Source organism: Dryobates pubescens, chromosome 37 (assembly GCF_014839835.1).
Source record: "Dryobates pubescens isolate bDryPub1 chromosome 37, bDryPub1.pri, whole genome shotgun sequence".
NCBI lineage: Eukaryota > Metazoa > Chordata > Aves > Piciformes > Picidae > Dryobates > Dryobates pubescens.
In genome coordinates, this window is record NC_071648.1 from 6,822,020 (window position 1) to 6,846,204 (window position 24,185).

Here is a 24,185-nt window from a genome sequence, read left to right on the forward strand (position 1 = left end):
AGCACCTCACTATCTTTCTTGTACTGAGGGCCCCAAAACTGAACCCAGGAGTCAAGGAGTGACTGCATACAGGGGCACAATCCCTGCCCTGGTCCTGCTGCCCACACTACTGCTGATCTTTCTTGGCCACCTGGGCACACACTGGCTCAGGTTCAGCTGGCTGTCAACCCCCAGGTTTTTCTCTGCTGGGCAATTTCCTGCCCCAGAGCTGAAGCCTTCATGAGGTTGTTGTGACCCAGACTTGGCCTTGTTGAACGCCACACAACTGGTCTCTGCCCATGGATCCAGCCTGGCCAGTTGCCATAACATAAAATGATAGGCAGAGTAAATGTTTTTTTGAATGCTCAAACTAAAACCAAAGAAGGATGGAAGGGTAGAATTCACCTTTCTTAATCCCAGCCATAAGAAAAGAAAAGAAGACTTCTAGAGTAATTAGCCAAAAAAGATTCAGCCTGTGGATGGAGACAGATTACATCTTAGGACAACTGCCTGGAGCAAGTGGAATGAGTCACATTGTGGAGGTGTTTGTCTCCCCCTCTTGATAAGAGAAAGAATAAATCTGACTAAATTTAAAGCTGAAGTGAGATGAACCCCACTTTGAATGCCTGTTTAGAGTGAGTGGATGGAAATTACACCCTTCAGCTGCACTCACAGGTATGCATGCTGGGGGGGTGGAGGAAGAATTACTAAAGGCACCAGGAAGCAGCCATCAAGACAAACCTTTAATTAAAGAACTGTGATGCCTTTTATAAAAGAAAGTATTTAGTAGAAATGAAGGAGGGAAGGGAAATGTTCTGTGACAACCTTCTTCAACCATGGAGTGGCTGCTGCTTCAGTGTGCAGTGGCCTGTAACTGCTGATACAGAAATCCAGGAACATGTTTATGCATAAAGCCAAGGAGGAAAGGTGAAGCAGCACTGTGGGACAACACAAAGAATTTGCTGCATTGTCCACTAAGTCTTCTCAACAGCTTTTGACAGAAAAACATCTTCATGGAGACAGGCTGTGTAACAATTAGCCAAGGTACTCACTGGGTCTGAAATGAGCTTCTGTTCTTGAACTCTCCCTAGGTGGGAGACACACACCTTCCCCTAAAGTCCTTCACAACTATGGCCAAAGCATAGACATCTGAGACATGAGAGAAAGGATCCATCCAGAAGGATCTTGACAGGCTTGAGACATGGACCAGTGCCAACTGCATGAGGTTCAACAAGACAGTGCAAGACCCTGCAGCTGGGTCAGGCCAGTCGAAGGCATGAACCCAGGTTGAGAGCATCTCTGAAGAAAGAGCCTTGGGGGTCTTGGTTGATAAGACGCTTCCCAGGAGCCAGCAGTGCCCTCATGAAGCCCAGCAGGCAGCTGTGTGCTGGCCTACAGCCAGAGGAGTGTGGGCAGCAGGGCAAGAGAAGAGATTCTGCCACTTGACTCTGTTCTGCTGAGACCTCACCTCCAATCCTGCCTCCCCAGTTCTGGTGTTCCCAGTATAAGGACACAGAGATGCTGGAGAGAATCCAAAGGAGGCGACAAAGATGTACCAAGACCTGGAGCACCTCTGCTATGAGGCTAGTCTGAGGGAGCTGGGGGTGTTCAGCCTGGAGAAGGCTCCAGGGGGACCTTAGAGCTGCCTTTCAATAGCTGAAGGGATCCTACAGAAAAGCTGCAGAGAGACTCCTCCTGAGAGTGTCTAGAAACAGGACAAGGGGGAATGGTTTGAAGCTGAGGGAGAGCAGGGCTAGACTGGAGCTGAGGAAGAACAGTAGGAGAGTGGTGGGAATAGGCTGTGGCTGCCTCCTCCCTGGGAGTGTTCAAGGCCAGGCTGAATGAGACCTTGAGAAGCTGAGTCTCATTGGGAGGTTGGAGAAGATCATCTCTCAGGTCCCTTTCAACTTCAGCCATTCTGTGACCTGACATCTTCCACTGCACTCTTAAATATGTTTATTTTAGAATGTTTTAGGGTTTTTTTCCCATTTTCTATGAAACCCATCAAAGCAGCCACATTCTGTCACCCCTTCCTAACAGATCTGTTTTGATGGACAGAGAACAGTCTCATTTCAAAGCAGGGTTGTCTCCAGGGAAAATCTTCTTTCTCTTTCTAAACTATTCTTGCCATAAGCAATGCAAGGCTTAATTTTTGAGGTACTGACAATTGGAAGTGCTGAGGGATCTTAAAATGGATGTGTTCATTCTTGGCAGTCATAAAAAGCAGGCCACAGTTTTATTATCTAAATGAAGGCACAAATATGTGTACAGTTCAGGTGAAGGCTTGCCTGGCACCAATCAGATGGTTGTGAAAATCTTAACTGTCCTCTTGCAAAATGCAGGAACCCTTCAGCAATGCAATAATGCTCAGTCTCTCTTTCATAACCCAGCTTTTCCTCAAGTAAATGTTGCTTGCAGTGGGTTCTTCCATCTGTTTTGCACGAATTCTAGTTTCAAGAGTTATATGCAGCCCTGTCTGAGCACTGCAGCCCTCCTTCTTTGGTTAGAGACAGAAGTTAGCAAATCAGGAAACCATGAACCCTCATTCTAGGGTTTCTGTGTGTGTGCACCAATGGATATTTCTCAAGGCAAGAACCTTGAATTAAGTCCATCTTTAGGGGAAAGAGTGAGGACTGTTATTCCCAGAGTGGTGGGTATTAGAGCTTGAAAGGTCATTTTAGAACACTGACATTTTTTCCCCAAGCAGACTTGTTCCTTACAGTCAGGAGTTTATTGCAAAGAACTAAACACAACTGAGCTGAGGAAAGGAGGCACAGCCATACCATCAACCCTTCATTGGTCACACGTCATTTATAAACTTGATTTAAGCCTCATGGGACATAAGCATAGGAAACTACCCAAACTGGCCCATTCTAGCCAGAAGCTAACTTCAGCTTCTATCATAATGATCAGGCAGAGGGAAACAAGAGTGCTGAACAGTTCTCTGCTACAGAAACAGCCACAAAAGTTAATGCTCAGGCTGACTGTTTGGATAGGGAGCTTAATGACTTAAACTAAGCCTCTGGGCAACCCACACCTTCTGTTCCAGTTTGCCAAGGACTGAAATTCTGAGGGAAAGTGGGTTGGAAAGGACCTTAAAGATCACCCAGTTCCAACCCACTGCCAGTGGCAAGGACACCTCCCACCAGCCCAGGTTGCTCAAGGCCTCATCCAACCTGGCCTTGAACACCGCTGGGGAGGAGGCATCCACAACCTCCCTGTTCCAGTGTCTCCCCATCCTCACTGTCAAGAATTTCTCTCCAATCACCAGTCTGAATCTGCCCTCCTCAAGCTTCCTACTCATTTCCAAGAGGACAAATTCCACTTCTGATCACAATATATCCTAAAACTCTTACTTTATTTTGAAATGTCATGTTGAAGGGATCATTCACTATCTACCTCTTGGAGAAAATGGTTCCTGCTCCTGCCTGGGGGAGGCGAGATTCTGGAATAGCTGCCATGGGAGGTTGTGGATGCCTCCTACTTGGGGAATCACAGTGTCACAGTACATTAGAGGCTGGGAGGGACCTCAAGAGATCATTGAGTCCAACCCCCCTGCCAGAGCAGCATCACCCAGAGTAGTCTGCACAGGAATGCATCTTGGGGGGTTGGAAAGTCTCCACAGAAGGAGCCTCCACAACCTCTTTGGGCAGCCTCTCTGTCACACTCACTGGAAAGAATTTTCTCCTTATGTTGAGGTGAAATCTTCTACATTAAAGCTTGAACCTGTTGTTCCTTGCCTTACTATTGTGCACCACCCAAAAGAGCTTGGCCCCCTCCACCTGACACCCAACCCTCAGCTATTGATAGGCATTGATCAGATCCCTCTCAGTCTTCTCCAGACTAAAACAGCCCCAGGGTGCTCAGTCTATCTCCACAGGGAAGATGCATCCTCACGGCTCTCCCTTGGACTCTCTCCAGCAGCTCTCTCTCTCTCTCGAGCTGGGGAGCCCAAAACTCCTTGAGCCCAAACTCAAGGCCAGGCTGGAGGAGGGCTTGGTCAGCTGAGTCTAGTTGAGAGGTATCCCTGCCCATGGTGGGGAGGCTGGAGCAGATGATCTTTGAAGTCCCTTCCAACCTGAGCCATTCTAGGAGTATGTATCCAGCTGAATGAGAACTACAGAATGTTGTAAGGCCATGAGATCACTGAGAAAATAAATGGCCCCATCACTCTACCTAAGTAATGATCTGTTCAAAGGTATCACAGTATCACAGCATCACAGTATCAGCAAGGTTGGAAGAGACCTCAAAGATCATCCAGTCCAACCTGTCACCACAGACCTCACGACTAGACCATGGCACCAAGTGCCACATCCAATCCCCTCTTGAACACCTCCAGGGACGGGAACTCCACCACCTCCCTGGGCAGCACATCCCAATGACGAACGACTCTCTCAGTGAAGAACTTTCTCCTCACCTCCAGCCTAAACTTCCCCTGGCACAGCTTGAGACTGTGTCCTCTTGTTCTGGTGCTGGTTGCCTGGGAGAAGAGACCAACCCCCTCCTGGCTACAACCTCCCTTCAGGGAGTTGTGGAGGGCAATGAGGTCACCCCTGAGCCTCCTCTTCTCCAGGCTAAGCAACCCCAGCTCCCTCAGCCTCTCCTCCCAGGGCTGTGCTCAAGGCCTCTCCCCAGCCTTGCTGCCCTTCTCTGGACACCTTCAAGTCTCTCAATGTCCTTCTTAAACTGAGGGGCCCAGAACTGGACACAGGACTCAAGGTGTGGCCTAACCAGTGCAGAGTCCAGGGGCACAATGACCTCCCTGCTCCTGCTGGCCACACTATTCCTAATGCAGACCAGGATGCCCTTGGCCTTCTTGGCCCTCTGGGCACACTGCTGGCTCATGTTCAGGCAGCTGTCAATCAGCACCCTCAGGTCCCTCTCTGTTTGGCAGCTCTCAGCCACTCTGACCCCAGCCTGTAGCTCTGCCTGGGGTTGTTGTGGCCAAAGTGCAGCCCCTGGCACTTGGACTTGTTGAATGCCATCCTGTTGGACTCTGCCCATCTGTCCAGTCGGTCGAGGTCCCTCTGCAGAGCCCTTCTGCCCTCTAACTGACCAACATCTTCTCCCAGCTTGGTGTCATCTGCAAACTTGCTGATGACTGACTCAATCAGTGCAGGAGTTTCCTTGAATACTGGATGAGTTACACCTATTAAATATTGAAAAGCCCACAGAGAGTCTGGAGCACACATTTTGTGAATGGAGGATTCCACAGCAGCAAGATTAAAAAGTGCCTTTCTCTTGAAGTGTTTATGTCCATTCTTAATGTCTTTAAGAATTCATTACTAATTTAAAATTTAAAAAGGTGATTTGTTAACTCATAGCACTCCCAGACACTCCAGCTATACCACTCTGTTCTTCACAAAACAAGATTAGAAGCCAAGGGGTTAAACCCCCCCCCTCCCCAGTGGTTAAATAAATCAATCTGACCTCACCTTTTGGGCTTTGCTGTCTGATGGCTGTGGAACTGCCAAGGTTCTGAACTTCTGTTGAAGAGGCTTTTCCAAAAGGGGGGTGCAGTAAGTCACTGTCTGCTCTGCCTCTCCTGGGAGAATGAATGAACCTGCTGAACAAAACCCAGCAAATTTTAACCTCCCATTCAATGTACAAACTAGCAAAATCCTGGGTAAAAGCCTGCAGTGCTCAGGCACAGGCAGAAGCTGTGCTGTGCTTACTGCCACCTAGTATCTAATACAGGCAGCTCTCCTGAAAACAGACCTGTGCAGTCCTGAGCTAAAATCTAGATCACAGGGAGAAATGGAACTCTGCTGAACATCTGTCTGGTCTAGGGGAAGGTCTCCATGGCAAGGGGGCTGGAAATTGATCATTTTCAAGGTCCCTTCCAGCCCAAACCTGCTCTATTCTATTCTATTCTATCCTATTCTATCCTATTCTATTCACTCTAGACAGTTCTTCTTTCTTATTCATAGATTCCTAGAATGGTTTCATTTGAATTGGAAGGGACCTTAAAGATCATCCAGTTTCAACCCCCTGCCATGGGCAGGGACACCTCCCACTAGCCCAGGTTGCTCCAGGGCTTACCCAACCTGGCCTTGAACACCCCTCTGGGCAACCTCTTCCAGTGTCTCACCACCCTCACTGTGAAGAATTTCTTCCTCATCTCCAGTCTAAACCTGCCCTCTCCTTGAAGACACTGAGTCAAAGATCTGGATGCAGATGCTCCTAAACTCAGAGGAAACCTGGGCTTAGATGTATCTCTTTGCTAACAAAGCAGGAAGGTCCTGAGCAGAGATGTCTGCAGCAGGAGTTCTAAAACACCAGAGTGAATCCTGGTCTGGCCATCCATTAGCTCAGCAGCCTCATTCATTCTTCTCTTGCTGGAGTTTTGCCATCTCTACACTGAGCATAAGGAATCTTTGCAAAGCATCTAAAAATGACTCTCCCAAAACATTAAAAACCTGGTAGGAGCTCCCCACTACAGTGCCAGATGACTCTGTTGTCCAAGGATGTTTCAGGGATGTTTGCTCCTCCCTGAGTCTTCCAAACAGAGGTACTTGAGAGAAATTCTCCATAGCTGGGACACAACAACATGTAAAGCCTTGGTGCACAGTTTATAAATGCACAGACTTCCTGAAACTGGATTTGCCTTCTGTGACAGCTCAGAAGGATGTGCCTTAGGTCTAGAAATCTCTTTTAAGATGAATCAGCCTCAGCATTGCTCCAGCACAGATGTGTCCATCCTGTCTCAGTAAGGTTCTTCCGAAGGCACTTCAGGGGTACCATTCATCTTGCAATTTAGTTGAAGGATTATGTAAAGCTGCCTGCTATTGGTTTTTTCTGGGTGGTGCCCAAGTTTCTTTACAGCTTTATAATCCATCTCAGGAGTTTGATTGCCTCCTGAATGCTCTGGATACATTTTGAAAGCTTTGCTTAAATGTTAGTTAATGGAATCAAGACAAAGTTGTGAGGTGGTAAGGAAGAAGTGGCTCCTCTCTACATACTTTTCCTGCACTAGCAGAGTAGCAGAGTTCTCATCCTCCTGCAAATCTCCATTTGAAAACAGTGACTTCTAAGTTAGGCCTCTGTCAAAAACTACCCCTGAGCAAATATTCATTTAGCTTTCTCCTGGGCATTGTGTCCCATTGCAAAGCCACCAGGGCTTGGAAAGGAGAAGGTTCTTTTCAAAAGAGCTGAACTCATTCCCTCAGCTATCTCCTGCAGCTTATGAAGCAGGTCCAGAGAAGGACAATGAAGCTAGGGAAGGGTCTGGAGAACAGGGCTGGAGAACAGGGCTGGGGAGGAGCAGCTGAGGGAGATGGGGGTGTTGAGTGTGGAGAAGAGGAGGCTGAGGGAAGACTTCATTGCTCTCTACAGCTACTTGAAAGGAGGCTGGACTGAGGTGGAGGCTGGTCTCTTCCCCCAAGTAACAAGCAATAGGATGAGCAGAAATGGCCTCAAGTTGCACCAGGGGAGGTTTAAGTTGAATATTAGGAAAAATGTCTGTGCTACAGGAGTGGTCAGGGATTGGCACAGGCTGCCCAGGGAGGTGGTGGAGTCCCCATCCCTGGAGGTGTTCCAATAACATGCAGACATGGTGCTTCAGGACATGGCTTAGTGGCCATGGTGGTGTGGGGTTGAAAGTTGGACTTGATGTGATCTCAGAGGTCTTTTCCAACCTCAATGATTCTGTGATTCCTGGATTTTCATCTTTTGGCTCATGATTCCCATCCAAGTGGTTTCCAGTTTTCCCCCTATTGTCTTGGCTGCCTGTATCTGTGTGCTCTCAGAACTCACTCTCAGCACAGCAGATCTTATTCTCCACACAGGTGTGGGAAAGAGCTTTCTGAAAAGCACACTGCAGTCCACAGCTGCTCTGGCTTCAGATGCTCTGCAGCTGCTTTTTTTTCACTATTTCACACCAAACTCTTTGCAGGACAGAAGGAAGCTGTGAATGCTTATTCGGACACCTTGCAATGGCACCTTCCACTGTCATTTCAAACCTGCACCCTAAACACATAGCCTCACTGAAGGAAGGAAACCTGGCATCAGGAGGTTTCTATCACCACCTGACAGTGCTCATTGCCATACTAAGAGGTTCCCCCTCCCCTCATGAGACCAAGCTGTGGAGAGAGGATGAGGAGGAAGCACTGTTATGTGACAGCCTGGCAATGGCTCAGAAAGACAACACTTAAAAATGAGGACACCAGAAGGAAATTGATTTTTGCTTTCATCAAGAAGTGCTTGTCACACTCAGGATGTCAATGCCACTGGTTTAAGGCTTGTTAGTAATGCAAACAATATTTCCAATTCCTTTCAATCACCCCCTAAGAATGTGGTAATCAACCTTTGTTTGCCAGTAGCCATGCCAGCAATGAGCTTTGTCCTGGCCATGTGACAGCACATGAAAGTCTAATTGGTAAGTGCTGCTTTCCTGATAATGTTTAATCAAGAAACTCCTTCAAGGGAGAAAAACCAGGGAGTTTTGACAGCCCTCATTCTCACTGGGAGCTCCCAAAACAACTGGAGGCTATTCTAAGTTCCAGCCACCACCTCACAGCTGGTTTAGGCTGATGTTACAGCACTAGTGGATGATGATCCTAATTAAGCTGCTAATTATGTTCTCTGTGGAGGTGATTAATTAGCAACAGGAAAGCCTTGGCTACTGCCAATGGCACAATATACAGAGATCAGTGAGCAGTCAGGGGTACCAAAATCTGAAAAGAGGTTTTGAAACATACCTCTCACCCCATGAAGAACCAACTTCCAGGATGTGGACAAGCTGGAGAGGTGGCCCAGGTGAACATCATGAGATTCAATAAAACCAAGCAAAGGGACCTGCACCTGGATTGGGAGAATCCCCACTATCACTCCACGCTGGAGGATGAGGTGATAGAAAGCAGCCCTGAGGAAAAGGACTTGGGAGTGCTGGTGGGTGAGATGCTGGAGAGGAGCCAGCAATGGGCACTTGCAGCCCAGAAGGCCAATGGCAGCCTGGGCTGCATCCAAAGCAGCATGGCCAGAGATGGAGAGAGGATCCTGCCCCTCTGCTCTGCTCTGGGGAGACCTCACCTGCAGTGCTATGTCCAGCTCTGGAGCTCTGGAATTCCAACACAGAAAGGACATGGACCTGATGGAGAGGGTCCAGAGGAGATCACAAATATGCTCAGGGGGTTGGAGCAGCTCTGCTAGAAGGACAGGCTGAGGGAGCTGGGGGTGTTCAGCCTGGAGAAGAGAAAGCTCCAGGGAGACTTAATAGCAGCCTGCCAGGACCTGAAGGGGGCTGCAAGAAGGCTGCAGAGAGACTGTTTGCAAAGGCCTGCAGGGACAGGAGCAGGGACAATGGGTTGAAATGAGAGCAGAGCAGACTGAGATTGGCTGTTAGGAACAAGTTCTGCACCATGAGGGTGCTGGAACACTGCAACAGGTTGCCCAGGGCATTGAGGTCCTATGCCTGGGGATACTCAAGGTGAGGCTCAGCAAGCTGTGAGCAATCTGCTCTAGTGGAGGATGTCCCTGCTGACTGCAGGGGATTTGGACTGGATGAGCTTTGGAGGTCCCTTCCAGCCCAGCCCATCCTAGGATTCTATAGCATGGCAGTGAACTGCTGTGATTTTACACAAGTCCCCTATCCTCTAACAGGAGCAGATTTGGCAAGTGAGCAACTCTCTTCTCTTTAGCCTCTTCACCATCCCGCAACAGAACCTCAGAAAGTGATTCCTAGATCTGTGAGCACTGCTGAGCAGGGTTTTTTGCTCATTGTCTACCACTGACATTAACTGTAAGTACAGAAAAAAAGAATCTATTGGCACAGACCTGACCTGAACTTTCAAGTGTGAAGAAGTTCCAAGTTTTGGCTGTATCTTACTGTTTACTGTAGCCAAATGATATCCAGCTCCAGGGACACTGAGAAAGGTTTTACCACCTTCAGACACCACCTTTCACAAAAATGCCATTGATGAGAAGCTGAGCTAAATTTTGCTGTCTCCTCTGATTCTCAGGCTTCAGGCTGTTAACCCCAAAGAGCTGCCTACTAGTGTGAAATGATTTCAAGGCAGTGTTAAATGGATTGTAGAGACTGGAGGAGGGGAAAAAAAAGCCAGAGATTCTCCAGTGGGGAGGAGCACTGCCCCTGAAAAAAATCCATGGATAAACTCCAAATCCTCTTCCTCAGTGTGATTTTTCTGGATGTTAGTACAGGCTCCAAATAGAAACGGCAAGGCACAGATGATGGAAAATAACACATGCTAACATAATTTACCTAAGGAATTGTTAACTTGGGTTCTGCTCAACCTCTGCAGGGTTACTGACAACTGGGACCTTGAGAAGACAAATTTACAGCACCCCAGGGCTCCAAGCTGCATGAGAGTGAGAGCCTGATAACCTTGCCTCTGCAGCCCCACCCATACATTTACTGAGTCCTCTTTTAATTGTCTCTTGTGTTTAAACCAAAGAGCCAGCTCGATGTCTTTTGATGTGCTTCTGAGATATTTGGTACTTTGTGCAGATATTACCCAGCTCTGACTATCCTTGGAGCTCTGCAGCAAGTGATTTGCCACCAGTCCTGGAAAGCAGTTCTGTTGCCAAAACAGAGGTGCTAAGCATTCTCCAGCCAGTCCCTGGAGCAAGCCTGATCATCTCTACTGTTGCCTTAAGCTGCTTACATTTACAGATTAAATTCAGTGAGCAAGAGTGATTAAACAGGCCACCACAAAAGCTATGGTTTGGGGCAGCACTTTGCCAGTTGTGGGTAACTGTGCCAAAGTCCCCCAGTGCAGAGCAATGCCCTGGTTTCAGGCTTTCAGACCAGTGATGTCTACTGAGAACAGCTGTCATGAATTTGCACAGTGGCCAAAGAGATGGGCTGGGTGTGCTGTCCTTTGTGAGAAGCAGCTGCACCGACTCACAAGCACGATTCCTTCAGGACACATCCCAAAAAGCATGGCTGGAGGGGAGAGATTTTAACACCCTATTTCCCTCATGCTTTTCACACTGTCAGCTCTGAGCCACTTCCCTTTATGGGTGAGCATTTCTTGTATTAATGTAGAGCCAACTGCTCTGCCCCTTAAAGCAATGTGAATGGGCCCAGAGGAGGCCAACACGAGGATCAGAAGGCTGGAGAGCCTTCCCTATGGGGCAGGCTGAGAGAGTTGGGGGGAGAAGAGAAGGCTCTCAGGAGACCTTAGAGCAACCTTCCAAAACCTGAAAGGTGCTACAGGAGCACTGGGCAGGGACTTTTTACAAAGGCTTGGAGTGACAGGACAAGGGGCAAAGGATTGAAGCTTGAGGAGGGCAGATTCACACTGGACTGATGAATGGAAGAAATTCTTGGCAGTGAGGGTGAGGAGGCACTGGAACAGCTACCCAGGAAGGTTGAGGATGCCCCCTCCCTGGAGGTGTTCAAGGCCAGGCTGGATGAGGCCTTGAGCAACCTGGGCTGCCCAGGGCAGGGGGTTGGAACTGGACGACCTTTAAGGTCCCTTCTGACCCAGCCCATTCCATGACTCTGTGAATACACTCACACAACAAAGCTCCACTTCTCATCCCTCCACCATTTTACAACAAGAAACTGAACTCCCTGGCAATGTCCAGTCTGAGTTTCTGTGTGTTACCTCTCCTGGTTACTGCCATTATCTCAAACTCTCTGACAGATGTGTCTGCTTAGTGCAGGCAAAAGGCTGGAAAATGTTTCCAAAGGGAAAGCCTAAGAGTGACCCAGCAGAAGTGAGACAGAGCCTGGTGGCTGAGGCATAGGTGAGGGGGTTGCAGTTATGTTGAGAGCAGGGACTTTGAACTGGATGATTTTCAAGGGCCCTCCCCACCCAACCCAGTCTATGACAGGACTCAATGATTCTCTGTTACAGAGACACTGAAGTGCTGGCAGAAGCTGGCTGTACTAACCAAGCAAGGTAAGCTATTTTTAGTGGGTGTCCCAGCTTGGCTTGCCCATATGAAGACTTCAATCCATCACTTGTTCTGACACAGAGGGAAGAGCACTTCAAAAGGCCAGCAACAGAATGTCTGCAAATTCATCATGCTCTCCTCTCACTGATAAAATGGCTGGGCTTCTTCAGAAGGAATCCCTTACCAGGGTGGTCAGTAGGGATATTATTTTATTACTTTATGATTACAAACTAGAGAAGTGACTCTTGTAATCTGCATTTTGTTGCAGGAGCAGGAGTTCACTTCTCTTATTATGAAGCCTATCAAGGGGATTTTGACAGGTAAGACAACTAGCAAACTCCAAGTCCTATTTTCTACACTTAGGAGTCAAGGGGAAATTTTTCATCTTGGCTCAACAACTATATCCACTGAAGAAGCCCTGGGCAAGACCCAGGCTTTGGGTTTCCCAGATATAAATATGGATGCTCTTCACCTTCCTTACAGAGTTAGGCCTGGAAAAAAGGAGGCTGAGAGGAGACCTTCTCAGTCTCCACAACACCTTGAAAGGAGGTTGGAGTAAAGTAGATGCTGGGCTCTTCTCTCAAATGGCAGGATGAGAGGAAATGGCCTCAAGTTGCACCAGGGGAGGTTCATGTTGGATATCAGAAGAAACTTCTTCACTGGAAGGGTTCTCAAAGACTGCCACAGGCTGCCCAGGGAAGTGGTTGAATCCCCATCCCTGGAGGTGTTTCAAAGACACAGAGATGTGGTGCTGAGGGACATGGGTTAGGACCAGCCTCGGTAGGGTTAGATTCTGGTTGGACTGAATTATCTTAAAGGGCTTTACCAACCAAACAATTCCATGATCCTATGAAGAGGAATACCTAGCTTCTGGCTATGCAGTGCTTCAGTGCTATAAAATGCAACCTACTTGCTTCAAGTTGTAGTGAGCACTGCTGATTACTTAGAGGCTGAGAGGGCTTCCTCCTCACTCTGGCAGACTGTGTAGGGACTGCTGTCTCAGGAGAAGAGCAGACACTGAAAGCCAAATCAAGTGCCATGTAAGGAGTGAGTAGTTAGCACCCTGATAATGTTCCATGGTGGTCATAATGTTCTGTTTATCATCTTTATCATCAATAAAAGCACTAACTGGAAAGATTTCCCAGTGTGGCTGTTCAGACAGCACAAGCAGATGAGTATTTTTCTGACTCTGAGCCTGTTTTACTGGGGCTATCTAAACACAGGCAATTAACATTTACTCATGCACACACACACAAATACACTGCAGTGAATGAAAAACCTGGGGAGAGGCAAAGTCTGGCAAATTGGCAAGTTTTCCCCAAGCTCTGGCAGAGCTCTTCTTTCCTCACTGCCTTGCTTGGGAATTTAGTAATGGGCTTATTTCTTAGCATCCTGTTTGTGGCCTGTTTGGAATCCAGGATGTCTAAAAATACTTCCATGAACTTGGTTCTAGGCACTAAGGTGCTTCAATCCCCTTGTCCAGATCACTGGTAAAGATCTTAAACACAGCTGGCACCAGCACTGAGGCCTGGGCAACTCCACTTGGAAGTGGCTGCCATCTGAAGTGAACACCATTCCCCACCACTCTTTGGGCCTGACTGCCCAGATGGATTTTCACCCAGCAAAGTGTCCACCTGTTCAAGCCATGAGCAGCCAGTTTCTCCAGGAGGATGTTGTGGGAGACAGTGTCAGAAAAAAAAACATTTGTTGAAAGTTCTTTTAAGCTCTTTAAACAACATCCATACACTTGTTTCCAAAGACAGACACTGACAGTGAATATGAAAGGAGGGGAACCTACCACTGCATCTCTCTTCATACATCTCAGTAACTTCCAAATCTGTGTCCTTGTTCACCTGCAATAAACCCCCCAAATTAGAAAAGAGATTAAAATGTATTAATCCCATTCCTTCCAGTACAATTGAGAAGAAACCACAAAAAACCCCATTCAGTTATCTGCCTCGTCTTCTCCACTCTCCCCTGCCAACATGTGCTGAGCTGCATCAAATTCAGTGTGACCAGCAGGACAGGGAGGGGATTCTGTCCCTCTGCTCTGCTGAGACCCCACCTGCAGCACTGTATCCAGTTCCAGTGCTCCCAGCTCAAGAAAGACATGGAACTGCTGGAGTGGGTCCAGAGGAGGCCACGAAGATGATCAGAAGGCTGGAGAGCCTCCCCTTTGCTGGGGCTGTTCAGCATGGGGAAGAGAAGGCTCCAGCGAGACCTTAGAGCAGCCTTCCAGTAACTGAAGAGGGCTACAGGAAAGATGGGGAGGGATTTTTGACAAGGGCTCATAGGGATAGGACAAGGGGGACTGGATTGAAGCTTGAGGAGGGCATAGAGGCAACACAGGCTGTAGGCAAAGCGGATGTGATCCATCTGGTTGGATCTGGATGGAGAGCCACAAGGCAAAGAAAAAGGTAAGAATCACTAAATTTAGAGCATTTCACCTGGGACATTGCACTACAGTTTCCTTAGGCTGATGTCCCCTGAAAATGGTCTAAACTATTTAAAAAGATTTTGAGGTGTTGAAGGCCAGGTTGGATGAGGCCTGGAGCAACATGGGCTAGTGGAAGGTGGCCCTGCCCTTGGCAGACATGTTGCAACTGGATGATCACAGAATCATAGAATGGTTTGGGTTGGAAGGAACCTCCACAGGTCCAACCCCCCTGCAGCCAGTAGGGACATCCTCCATTAGATCAGGTTGCCCAGAGTCGTGCCCAGCCTGACCTTGAATACCTCCAGGGATGGGGCCTCAACTACCTTCCAGGGCAACCTATTGCAGTGTTCCAGCACCCTCATGGTGCAGAACTTGTTCCTAACATCCAAATTAAATCTACTCTTTAAGGGTCCCTTAAAGGTATTCAAGGCCAGGGTGGATGAGGGCTTGAACAACCTGGGCTGGTGGAAGGCGTCCCTACCCATGGAGGGGGAGTGTGTGTGTCTGTGGAACTGGATAATCCTTAAGGTCCCTTCCAGCCCAACCCATTCTCTGGATCTGTGAAGCTGTGTTTCTTATTTCAGGCAGCACTCTGAACAGATGCAGAGGGTGGGAATGAAGGGGCTTTCCCAGCCCATGTACTAGCAGTGTTACCATGGAGGATTTACTGTGTGCACTGTGTACCCTTCTGTGTTTCCATGAAGTAATTAGAGATGCTCTCAGATGTATTTGGTATCACTTTCATCAACACTTACCTACCCTTTACACTTTAGAAGTACACACTCATTAAGATCTGAAAAGCAATTCTGGCTGGTGATCCTTCTTTCACCGGGATAGGAAAACAATACATCAACAAACTGCAAGGACTTTGCAAATGAATAAAGCCCAAACCAGTTAGGCTCTGCTCATAATCCCCACTTGGAAGAAAATCAAAGAAAACCCACCTTCACTCCTTCAGGCACGCTGAGATCATTTCCAGCAGAGCCGCCAGCTTTCCAGCTCTCATTCATAACTCTCTGTAGATAGATAGGCAGAAGGACTTAGATGCATGAAACAGAACCAAAATCACAATCAAAGCTCCTGCTGCTTTACACATGTGGATGGGGGATTTCATTTACTTCTGTTGAAGTGAACACAGCTCTCCTGGAAATAGAGCACAACAACACAGAGCCATGGTGGCTGGAAAGGACATTTAAAATCATCCAGTCCAACATCTAACATGAACAAGTCTGGTGCTAAACCATGGCCCTCAGCACCACATCTCTGCCTCTCTGAAACACCTCCAAGGATGGGGATTCAACCACCTCCCTGGGCAGCCTGTGCCAGGCTTTGAGAACCCTTCCAGTGAAGAATTCTCTGCTGATATCCAACCTAAACCTCCCCTGGTGCAACTTAAGGCCATTTGCTGTCCTCCTATCAATTTTTACTCATGAGAAGAGACCAACCTGGCTCCAGCCTCTTTCAGGGAGTTGCAGAGAGCAGTGAGATTTCCCCTCAGTCTCCTTTTCTCCACACTAAACAACCCCAGTTCCCTCAGCCACCAGCACTTCAATGTCTCTTGAAGTGAGTGAACACAATACTCAGTGTGGCCTTTCAGGAGTTGTTTCAACAAGGCAGAGATGTGGTGCTGAGGGACATGGTTTAGGCCCAGCCTTGCACAGTCAGAGAATGGTCAATGACCTGAAAGGTCTTTTCCAACCAAAACCATTCTGTGCTTCTACAACTCTAAGACTTTTCTCCCACTTGCCAGCCTCTACCATTAATTGCAGCCTTCAGCAGGAGCTTTACAAAGGCCCCTGCAGGGCCACATTGTTTATTGGTGAGATTATGGCAGCTACTCAGCAGAGCAAATGCCACTGCCATCTGTGATCCTCCACAGGCATTCCACACTCAGGGAGCATTTCCTGTATTTGCCCCTGAGGAGATAAATGCCACTGGCCCCTCACATTTGGACAGTGTCCCTCCCCATGCTGTCACCTGCTTGAGAGCAGTCCTTGTCCACATGGACAAATGTTAACTCATTACCTCACTCTCACTTGGCATCTCTGGTGGAAGAGGCACCCATACTCCTTTGCTTCTCCCAGGTGGGCTCTCCTGGTTACTTCTGCTTGATAAATCAGGAGCAGGGAACTGTTTTCTTAAGGAATCCACTTTACTTCCTTGACTGGTCCTTCCCTCTTCCTCTGCAGGGAGATTCACAACACAGCATAATGCAGGACCCAAGAAAAAAACAAAAAATGTGGATCTGATTAGCTCTAAGACTGACTTCTTTTACACATTCTCTTATCCTCCGGCTCAGGGCTCCCATGTGCTGTGTTGTATGAGGCCTTGAGCAGCAGAGTCTAGTTGAGAGGTGTCCCTGCCCATTGTGGGGGGTTGGGGTAGATGATCTCTGAGGTCCCTTCCAACATGAGCCATTCTGTGATTTTCTGATAACTGGCTCCCTTGAAGGAGCAACAGTCACAACTGCTGCATTCCTTTCACAGCATTCTGAACTCAACTGCTTCTGTCCTTCCTTTTGAAAGACAAGGGGAAGGAGGAAGGATCATATTCAAGGCAGCAAAGGGATCACTTCTGCCTTCCCCTGCCCAAGTGCTAATTGACTCATTATTCACAGTCACAGTTTTCAGCCTGCCAAGACTCAGCTACACCACAACAGCCTCTGCGACGTGTGACAGCAGCCCCAAATCAGGGATGCAAACACAACCACACAGCAGCAGCAGCAGCAAGCTGAAATGATGGAAAGATTCCCACAGTCACTGCAAGATGCTTTTTTCAGTCTCACTTTTTAGAAATTCCACTGTCAGTACCCTGACAATCAAATACCAAGGCAGCTTTAGGGCTCAAGAAAAGTAAATCTGAGTTTCTCCAGAGCAGCATCCATCATAATCATGTGTCACTGAAGAGTATGCTGCAGACTTCAGGAACACATTTCCATCAGAAAACATAAGCAGGGTATTTTTGTGTGTGTGTGTCTCCTGCCATCTCTCCTCTATATTGCTTCAAATTCTCTTTGTCCTCCAATTCAGAAGAGAATCTTTTGAAAATGCTCACTGATCACCCACATATTTCAAAGCATAATGGAGTAGCTCATCACAAAGCCAGGGAGAGGATTAGCAGGAGAAAAACTTCCTGACAGTGAAATCTGTCAGATGAAATGGTAGTCCCCAAAAAAATGATCTATGTCTCATGGTCTGAAACACTACAAAGGCAGAACAGACTGAGTAATCAATAACATACTGAAGAAAACCTGTTTTGGACCAATCCCAGGCACAAACCCAGGCTGGGTGCAGAGTGGGTTGAGAGCAGCTCTGAAGAAAGAATTGAAGAAAGGGACTTGGGGGTCTTGGTTGCTGAGCAGCTCCCCAGGAGCCAGCAGTGCCCTCATGCAGCCCAGCAGGCAGCTGTGTGCTGGGCTGCAGCCAGAGGAGTGTGGTCAGCAGGGCAGGAGAGGGGATTCTGCCTCTTGATTCTGCTTTGCTGACACCCCACCTCCAATCCTGCCTCCAGCTCTGGTGTCCCCAGCATGAGAAGAACACAGAGCTGCTGGACAGAGTCTAGAGGAGATGATCCAAAGATGATCCAAGGGCTGGAGCAGCTCTGCTATGAGGACAGGCTGAGGGAGCTGGGGCTGTGCAGCCTGGAGAAGGCTCCAGGGGGACCTCAGAGCTGCCTGCCAGTACCTTGAGGAATCCTGCAGGAAGGCTGCAGAGACACTTTCCATGAGGGTGTCTGGAGACAGGACAAGGGGGAATGGTTTGAAGCTGAGGGAGAGCAGGGTTAGACTGGAGCTGAGGAAGAAGTTCTTCAGTACAAGGGTGATCAGATTCTGGAACAGGCTGCCCAGGGAGGCTGTGGCTGCCTCCTGCCTGGGGGTGTTCCAGGTCAGGTTGGATGAGGCCTTGAGCCAGGTCCCTGCCCATGGTGGGGGGTTGAAGTAGATGAGCTCTGAGGTCCTTTCCAACCTGAGCCATTCTAGGATTCCATTCTGTGATACACAGGATAAAATAATACACACTGCCAGGTTATTTTCTGGCTTTTTTCCAAGTGAATCAATTCCAAAACCAAAAGTTCAGTGAGAATGAAAAACAGGCTTCTTTCACTGCAACAAAAAATAACCCTAGAGGAAAGCTACAACCCTCTTCCCACAACTACTGTAAATTCCAATTTACTTCTTTGTCCTCAAAACAGTGGACTAGGAGTCAGCAGAATGCCTCTGAATCTCTTAAATCCTTTGCAACTTCTTCTCTGACAGAAAACCTGGGATTCAAACAATACAGTAACTCTCTGCAGGACAGCTGAGCAAAAAGTGATTTTACTCACAGTAGCATGCTAGTTGCCTGGCAGAGAGGTGTGACCGTTTGAGGCCGTGCCTTTAAGAAGCAGACAGTGCGGGGACACTCTGGCTGATTGTTGTCGGTACCAGAACGAAAACACTTTGATATTCTAAACGAATTTCATTGGTGGATGGGCAGAATGCAACTTTAAATTGTAGGGCAGTTGGAATTTTTTTCTCAGTTTGGGTTTCAGCCTGTCCTCCATGCCAGCCTGATCTGCTTCTTTCCCTGTCCGCTTCTCAGCAAACTAGCTGGAGCTGACCTTGAGATAAGCAAAACTAATCCTGCATGTGCTTAATAACATCTCCTTTCCTTACTAACTGCCTTTCTTTCTCTCTCTAGCCCCTTTTTGGGAAAAAAAGGGAGGTAGGGGAGGGAGAGAGGGGGTTACAGGGAGGGAAACCTTCCTCTCGAGGAGGGAATTTTGTTGTGTTATTTCTCTTTGCTGTCTATTTCTGTATATATATTGTACATACCTGTATAGATTGTGTTATATATAACCTGCTCTCCATATATGCTTGTAAATGTAGCTTTGCTTCTCCGACTGGGTTAGCTGTGGTTTCTTTCTCTGTGGGGGAGGGAGAGCTAAGCCCTCTCTCGACCTACCACAAGAGGTCATGATTATGGGTTTCATGTTCATTTACTATCTCCGTTCTTCAAACATATCCTCAGCAAACACATTCGATACCAAGTCCTGTCACCAACATCGCCATGAAGCCTCACTTTGAGATGCTCACAAGATGGGAACATAGTATAGTAATACCTTCATTTGCCCAGCTGTGACTCTGCAAACAGTGCTTAATGCCAGGCAGTAAGAGGGAAAAATACTTTCAAGTCCCAAAATTCAGTTCGTTGGCAAGAACTTCTTCCTCACATCCAATCTAAATCTGCTCTTATCCAGCTTAAAGCCATTGTCCCTGCTCCTGTCCCTGCAGGCCTTTGCAAACAGTCCCTCTGCAGCCTTCTTGTAGCCCCCTTCAGGTCCTGGCAGGCTGCTCTGAGGTCTGCCTGGAGCCTTCTCTTCTCCAGGCTGAACACCCCCAGCTCCCTCAGCCTGTCCTCAGAGCAGAGCTGCTCCAACCCCTGATCATCTTTGTGACCTCCTCTGGACCTGCTCCATCAGCACAAGAAACGTTGAGGGCTCCAGAGCTAGACATAGCACTGCAGGTGAGGTCTCAGCAGAGCAGAGCAGAGGGGCAGGATCCCCTCTCTCTGCAAAGGGCACTTCTGTCTTTCAGGGTAAACAGAGGCACAGCACAGATTCTGAGCTGCAAGGCAAAGCAAAGCTTAGCTTCTCAGGCTTCCAAGGAAAGGTGCATGGCTTCTTTCCCGGACCTCAAGTAAGGCAAGGCAAGGCAAGGCAAATCCCCTCTGGCCTGTATTTCTCACTTGCCCGAGGTTCAGTCTGGCCAACAGGGCAAGTGGAGCAAGCAGCAGTGTTAACCAATGCAATGGATTCTGCCCGGCTGTGACCAAAAAAGGCAGACCCAGGCCTAGCCTAGGAGAAGCATGGCCAGTGCACATGCTCCCTTACCATAAAGGGAGAGCACATCCCCTGGTTTATCAGACTTTCTGGTGCCTGAGTTCTTTGTCTTTTCCCCACATTTCCCCAGACCCTTGCAGAAGGAAGGGGGAGAGGGAGATCATGCCTGGGCATCCCAGGACTTGTTCTGGGTTTGTATTGGGCCCCTTTGGGCCCCAGCAGCACACCAGGCAGCACCAGGCACCTTCATCCTGAGACTCACCCCGCAGCTCTTGATCAGATCCCTCTCAGCCTTCTCCTCTCCAGACTAAATAGCCCCAGGGCTCTCAGCCTCTCTTCATAGCAGAGATGTTCAAGTCCCCCCAGTCATCCTCATAGCCTCTCTTGGACTCACTCCAGCAGCTCCCTGTCTCTCTTAGAATCATAGAATCAATAAGGTTGGAAAAGACCTCAAAGATCACCAAGCCCAACCTGTCACCCAACACCTTATGACTACTAAACCATGGCTCCAAGTGCCACATCCAATCCTTTTTTGAACACCTCCAGGGATGGTGACTCCACCACCTCCCTGGGCAGCACATCCCAATGGCCAATCTCTCTTTCTGGGAAGAACTTTCTCCTCACCTCCAGCCTAAACTTCCCCTGGTGCAGCTTGAGACTGTGTCCTCTTCTTCTGGTGCTGGTGGTTGCCTGAGAGAAGAGACCAACCCCCACCTGGCTACAACCTCCCTTCAGGTAGTTGTAGAGAGCAATAAGGTCTCCCCAAATGGGGGAGTCCAGAACTACATACAATACCCCAGATGAGGCCTCACCAGGGCAGAGTAGAGGGAGAGGAAAACCTCTCTAGACCTGCTGGACACACTCTTCTTGATGCACCCCAGGATACTATTGGCCTTCTTGGCCACAAGGGCACATTGCTGTCCCACAGATAATTTGCTGTACCCTAGGACAGAAACTAATGGCAGAATATCAGTTCAGTGTACAGGGACTCCAAACTTCCTTCTGAGTCTTGGCCATACTTTGAATCTTAGCTAAAAGAATGTATTTGAGATCATTACTTATCTAAGCACCGTGTTTGAAACCCTTGCATTTGGTTTGGTTTGGTTTTTCACAGTCAAAGCAACCACAAATCTGCTTAAATTCATTGTCAGCAGAAAGAAACTGCAGTAAATATATTTATTGGGAGCACTTCAAAATGGCAGGTGATGCAAACCAGGACAGAATCCAATTCAAAAACCTTTTCTGTATTTGCATTTCCGAAGAATTCAGCACCAGCAGGAAGGTAGATAGGATACAACTGGATTGTTCATCATTAAAAGCATCTGGCATCCCCACTCTTCTAAGGCATTCCTGCCTTAAAGAATACCTTAAAAAGTTTACAGCAGCTGACACCAAATTAATAAGATGTCAGGGAACCTGAGAGTTTCAAAAATGCTTGATTTGGGGTATTATAGTAAAGAATTGTCACAGAATCATGGAATGGGTTGGGTTGGAAGGGACCTTAAAGTTCACCCAGTTCCAACCCCCCTGCCATGGGCAAGGACATCTCCCAGCCCAGGTTGCTCAAGGCCTCATCCAGCCTGGCCCTGACCTCCAGGGAGGGGACATCCCTGGGCAACCTGTTGCAGTGCCTTCTCACCCTCACTGTCAAGAATTTCTTCCTAATCTTCAGTCTAAATCTGACCTCCTTAAGCTTCAATCCATTCTCCCCTACCCTATCCCTACAAGCCCTTGTAAAAAGTCCCTTTCCAGATTTATTGTAGCTCCCTCCAGCTACTGGAAGGCCTCATTCAGGTAAAGAAGACATGAAGGCACCTTCAGAAGGTTTGCTGTAGGTTTTTTAAAGGCAAACCCCTCCTCTGCTGAAATCAGGCATCTGTCTGTAATTTTATGGTTGGCACAAGGAGCAGACAATCCCATGCAGAGTTCCACACTGCACTGCAAGTGAGTCACTTGATGTCTGTTGCTGATTGTTCTGTTGAGCCACTCTAGGACCCTGATCTCTGCCATGATTTGCTCAGGGTCATTTGCACACCTGAAAAAGAGGGCTTCCTCACCTCACTGCAATGAGGTGGAGCTCAGCCAACAGCTGCATTTAGCATACTTTTGATGCCTGTTAAGGCCAGGTGATGAACCAGAGTGAGATTCATCCTGCTTTTTATAGTCCTGCAGAGTCCAACCACAGCCAATATGCCACTACAGGATGGAATCTGGTAGCAAACAACCAACAGCAATGCTGAGGGACCTGGAGTATCTCTCATATAAGGAGAGGTTGAGAGACCTGGGGCTCCTTAGCCAGGAAAAGACTGAGGGATTGAGATCTTCTCAATATTGATCAGCATCTAAAGGGTGGGGAGGAAAGAGGATGGGGCAGGGCTCTTTTCAGTGGTGCCCAGGGATAGAACAAAGAGCAACAGGCACAAACTAGAACCCAGGAGGTTCTACTTGAACATGAGGAGAAAATTCTTTGCTGTGAGGGTGCCAGAGCCCTGGCCCAGGCTGTCCAGAGAGGTTGTGGAGTCTCCTTCTCTGGAGAGATTACAAACCTGCCTGAACACATTCCTGTGCCCCTAGGTAACCCTGCTCTAGCAGGGAGGTTGGATTAATGATCTCTATAGGTCCCTTCCAACCCCCACTGTTCTGTAAATATTTCCCATTTCTACATTCTAGAGAGTCTAAGGTATGCCACAAAACAAAAAGATACTTCCCCCCCACCCCCCCTTGAAACAATCTTTAGAAATTGTTTAGCCATAAAAGCATCACAGAAAAGAACAAAGAGTTGCTCTCGGGGAAACAGAATCACAGAATGTTAGGAGCTGGGAGGGACCTCCAGAGATCATCCAGTCCAACCCTCCTGCCAGGGCAGGTCACACAAGAATACATCAAGCAAAGTCTCCAGAGTAAAGCTCTCTGGGCAGCCTGCTCCAGGGCTCCAGCACCCTCCACCTCCTGTTGAGGTGGAACCTGCTGTGTTCCAGCTTGTACCTTTTGTTCCTTGTCCTGGCACTGGGCACCACTAAAAAGAACCTGGCACGTTCATCCTGAGACCCTCCCCTCAGATATTCATAGATGCCTCTCAACCTTCTCCTCTCCAGAATACACAGCCCCAGGGCTCTCAGTCTTTCTTCACAGCAGAGATGTTCATGATCACCAACCACCCTCATAGCTTCTGTTGGACTCTCTTCTGCAGAGCCCAGATCCACAGTACTCCAGGTGTGCTAGGGTTGCTAAAGTTTCCACAAGTCCAAGTGCCTCTGTCTTTATCTGGTGCTGCCAGCAAGCCCCTGTGCAAACAAGGTCGAGTCCTTTCCTTTCTATATGCCTCATTTTCCCTGTCTGTACAATGCAGATGAAGCAGTTTGCACAGCAAGTACCACTGAGGGTTGAGGACCACAAATATCCTGAAAACAGATCAGCTGGTATTGTTTCCAAAATTATCTCTTCTGATTGCATCCCTCTGTCTGGGCTGGGTTTTTTTCCTAGACAGCACAGGGGCTCTCTATGCTATTTGATTTTACCCTAGATTGACTGAGGGTTACACAGAGATAGCTGCTGAATTAATGAGCAATGGAATTTTTCTCCCCTCCCAACCAACCCTTTCCAATGATCCAGCAGAACACATCAGTAAAAAGCTCTGTTTCCCTATTTCATGTCCTGTGTTAAGTTCCCCAGGGATGACAGATTAATTTAATTAGTTTTATTGAACTGTCTAGTTGCTTTTGTTGGCAAATCCACTCATAGAGGAAAACCCGAACATTTCTCTGGGGGTCAGCGTTGTCCTCCTGGTCCGTTTTTTCAAATTAAAGTGCATTTACTGTCATTTCTTATGCAGCTTTCTGCTAGGCTTTTCTGCTCTTAGGAGTTGCATTTGTAAAGTGCCTCCACTGACACTCAGATAGGAAGTTGAAAAGTTGTTGTTCCTCCTAAATGTGGTTTATGAGAAAAAGGAAGCAGACAGCTACTGTCAATGGACTGTGAACTGCACAGCTTCCACCAGGGAATTAAATTCATCTCATCACAACACAGAATAGGCCTCATGTACCACCTGGAAGCAGAGACGTAGTGGTCAGCCACTTTCCAACTTCCT

At 48.0% G+C, this 24,185-nt stretch overlaps 1 protein-coding gene across 1 annotated transcript in view; it reads right to left on the bottom strand.

Annotated features, from left to right (window-relative positions):
• IFTAP (intraflagellar transport associated protein) overlaps positions 1–24,185 on the bottom strand; it is a 64,806-nt gene that overhangs the window by 5,510 nt on the left and 35,111 nt on the right. The window contains exons 3-6 of the mRNA XM_054177025.1: positions 16,304–16,461; positions 15,223–15,294; positions 13,640–13,694; positions 5,415–5,545 (exon numbers count right to left, since the gene is read on the bottom strand). Coding sequence (XP_054033000.1) covers positions 5,415–5,545; positions 13,640–13,694; positions 15,223–15,294; positions 16,304–16,461 — 416 coding nt within the window. The remainder of the gene's footprint in view (positions 1–5,414; positions 5,546–13,639; positions 13,695–15,222; positions 15,295–16,303; positions 16,462–24,185) is intronic.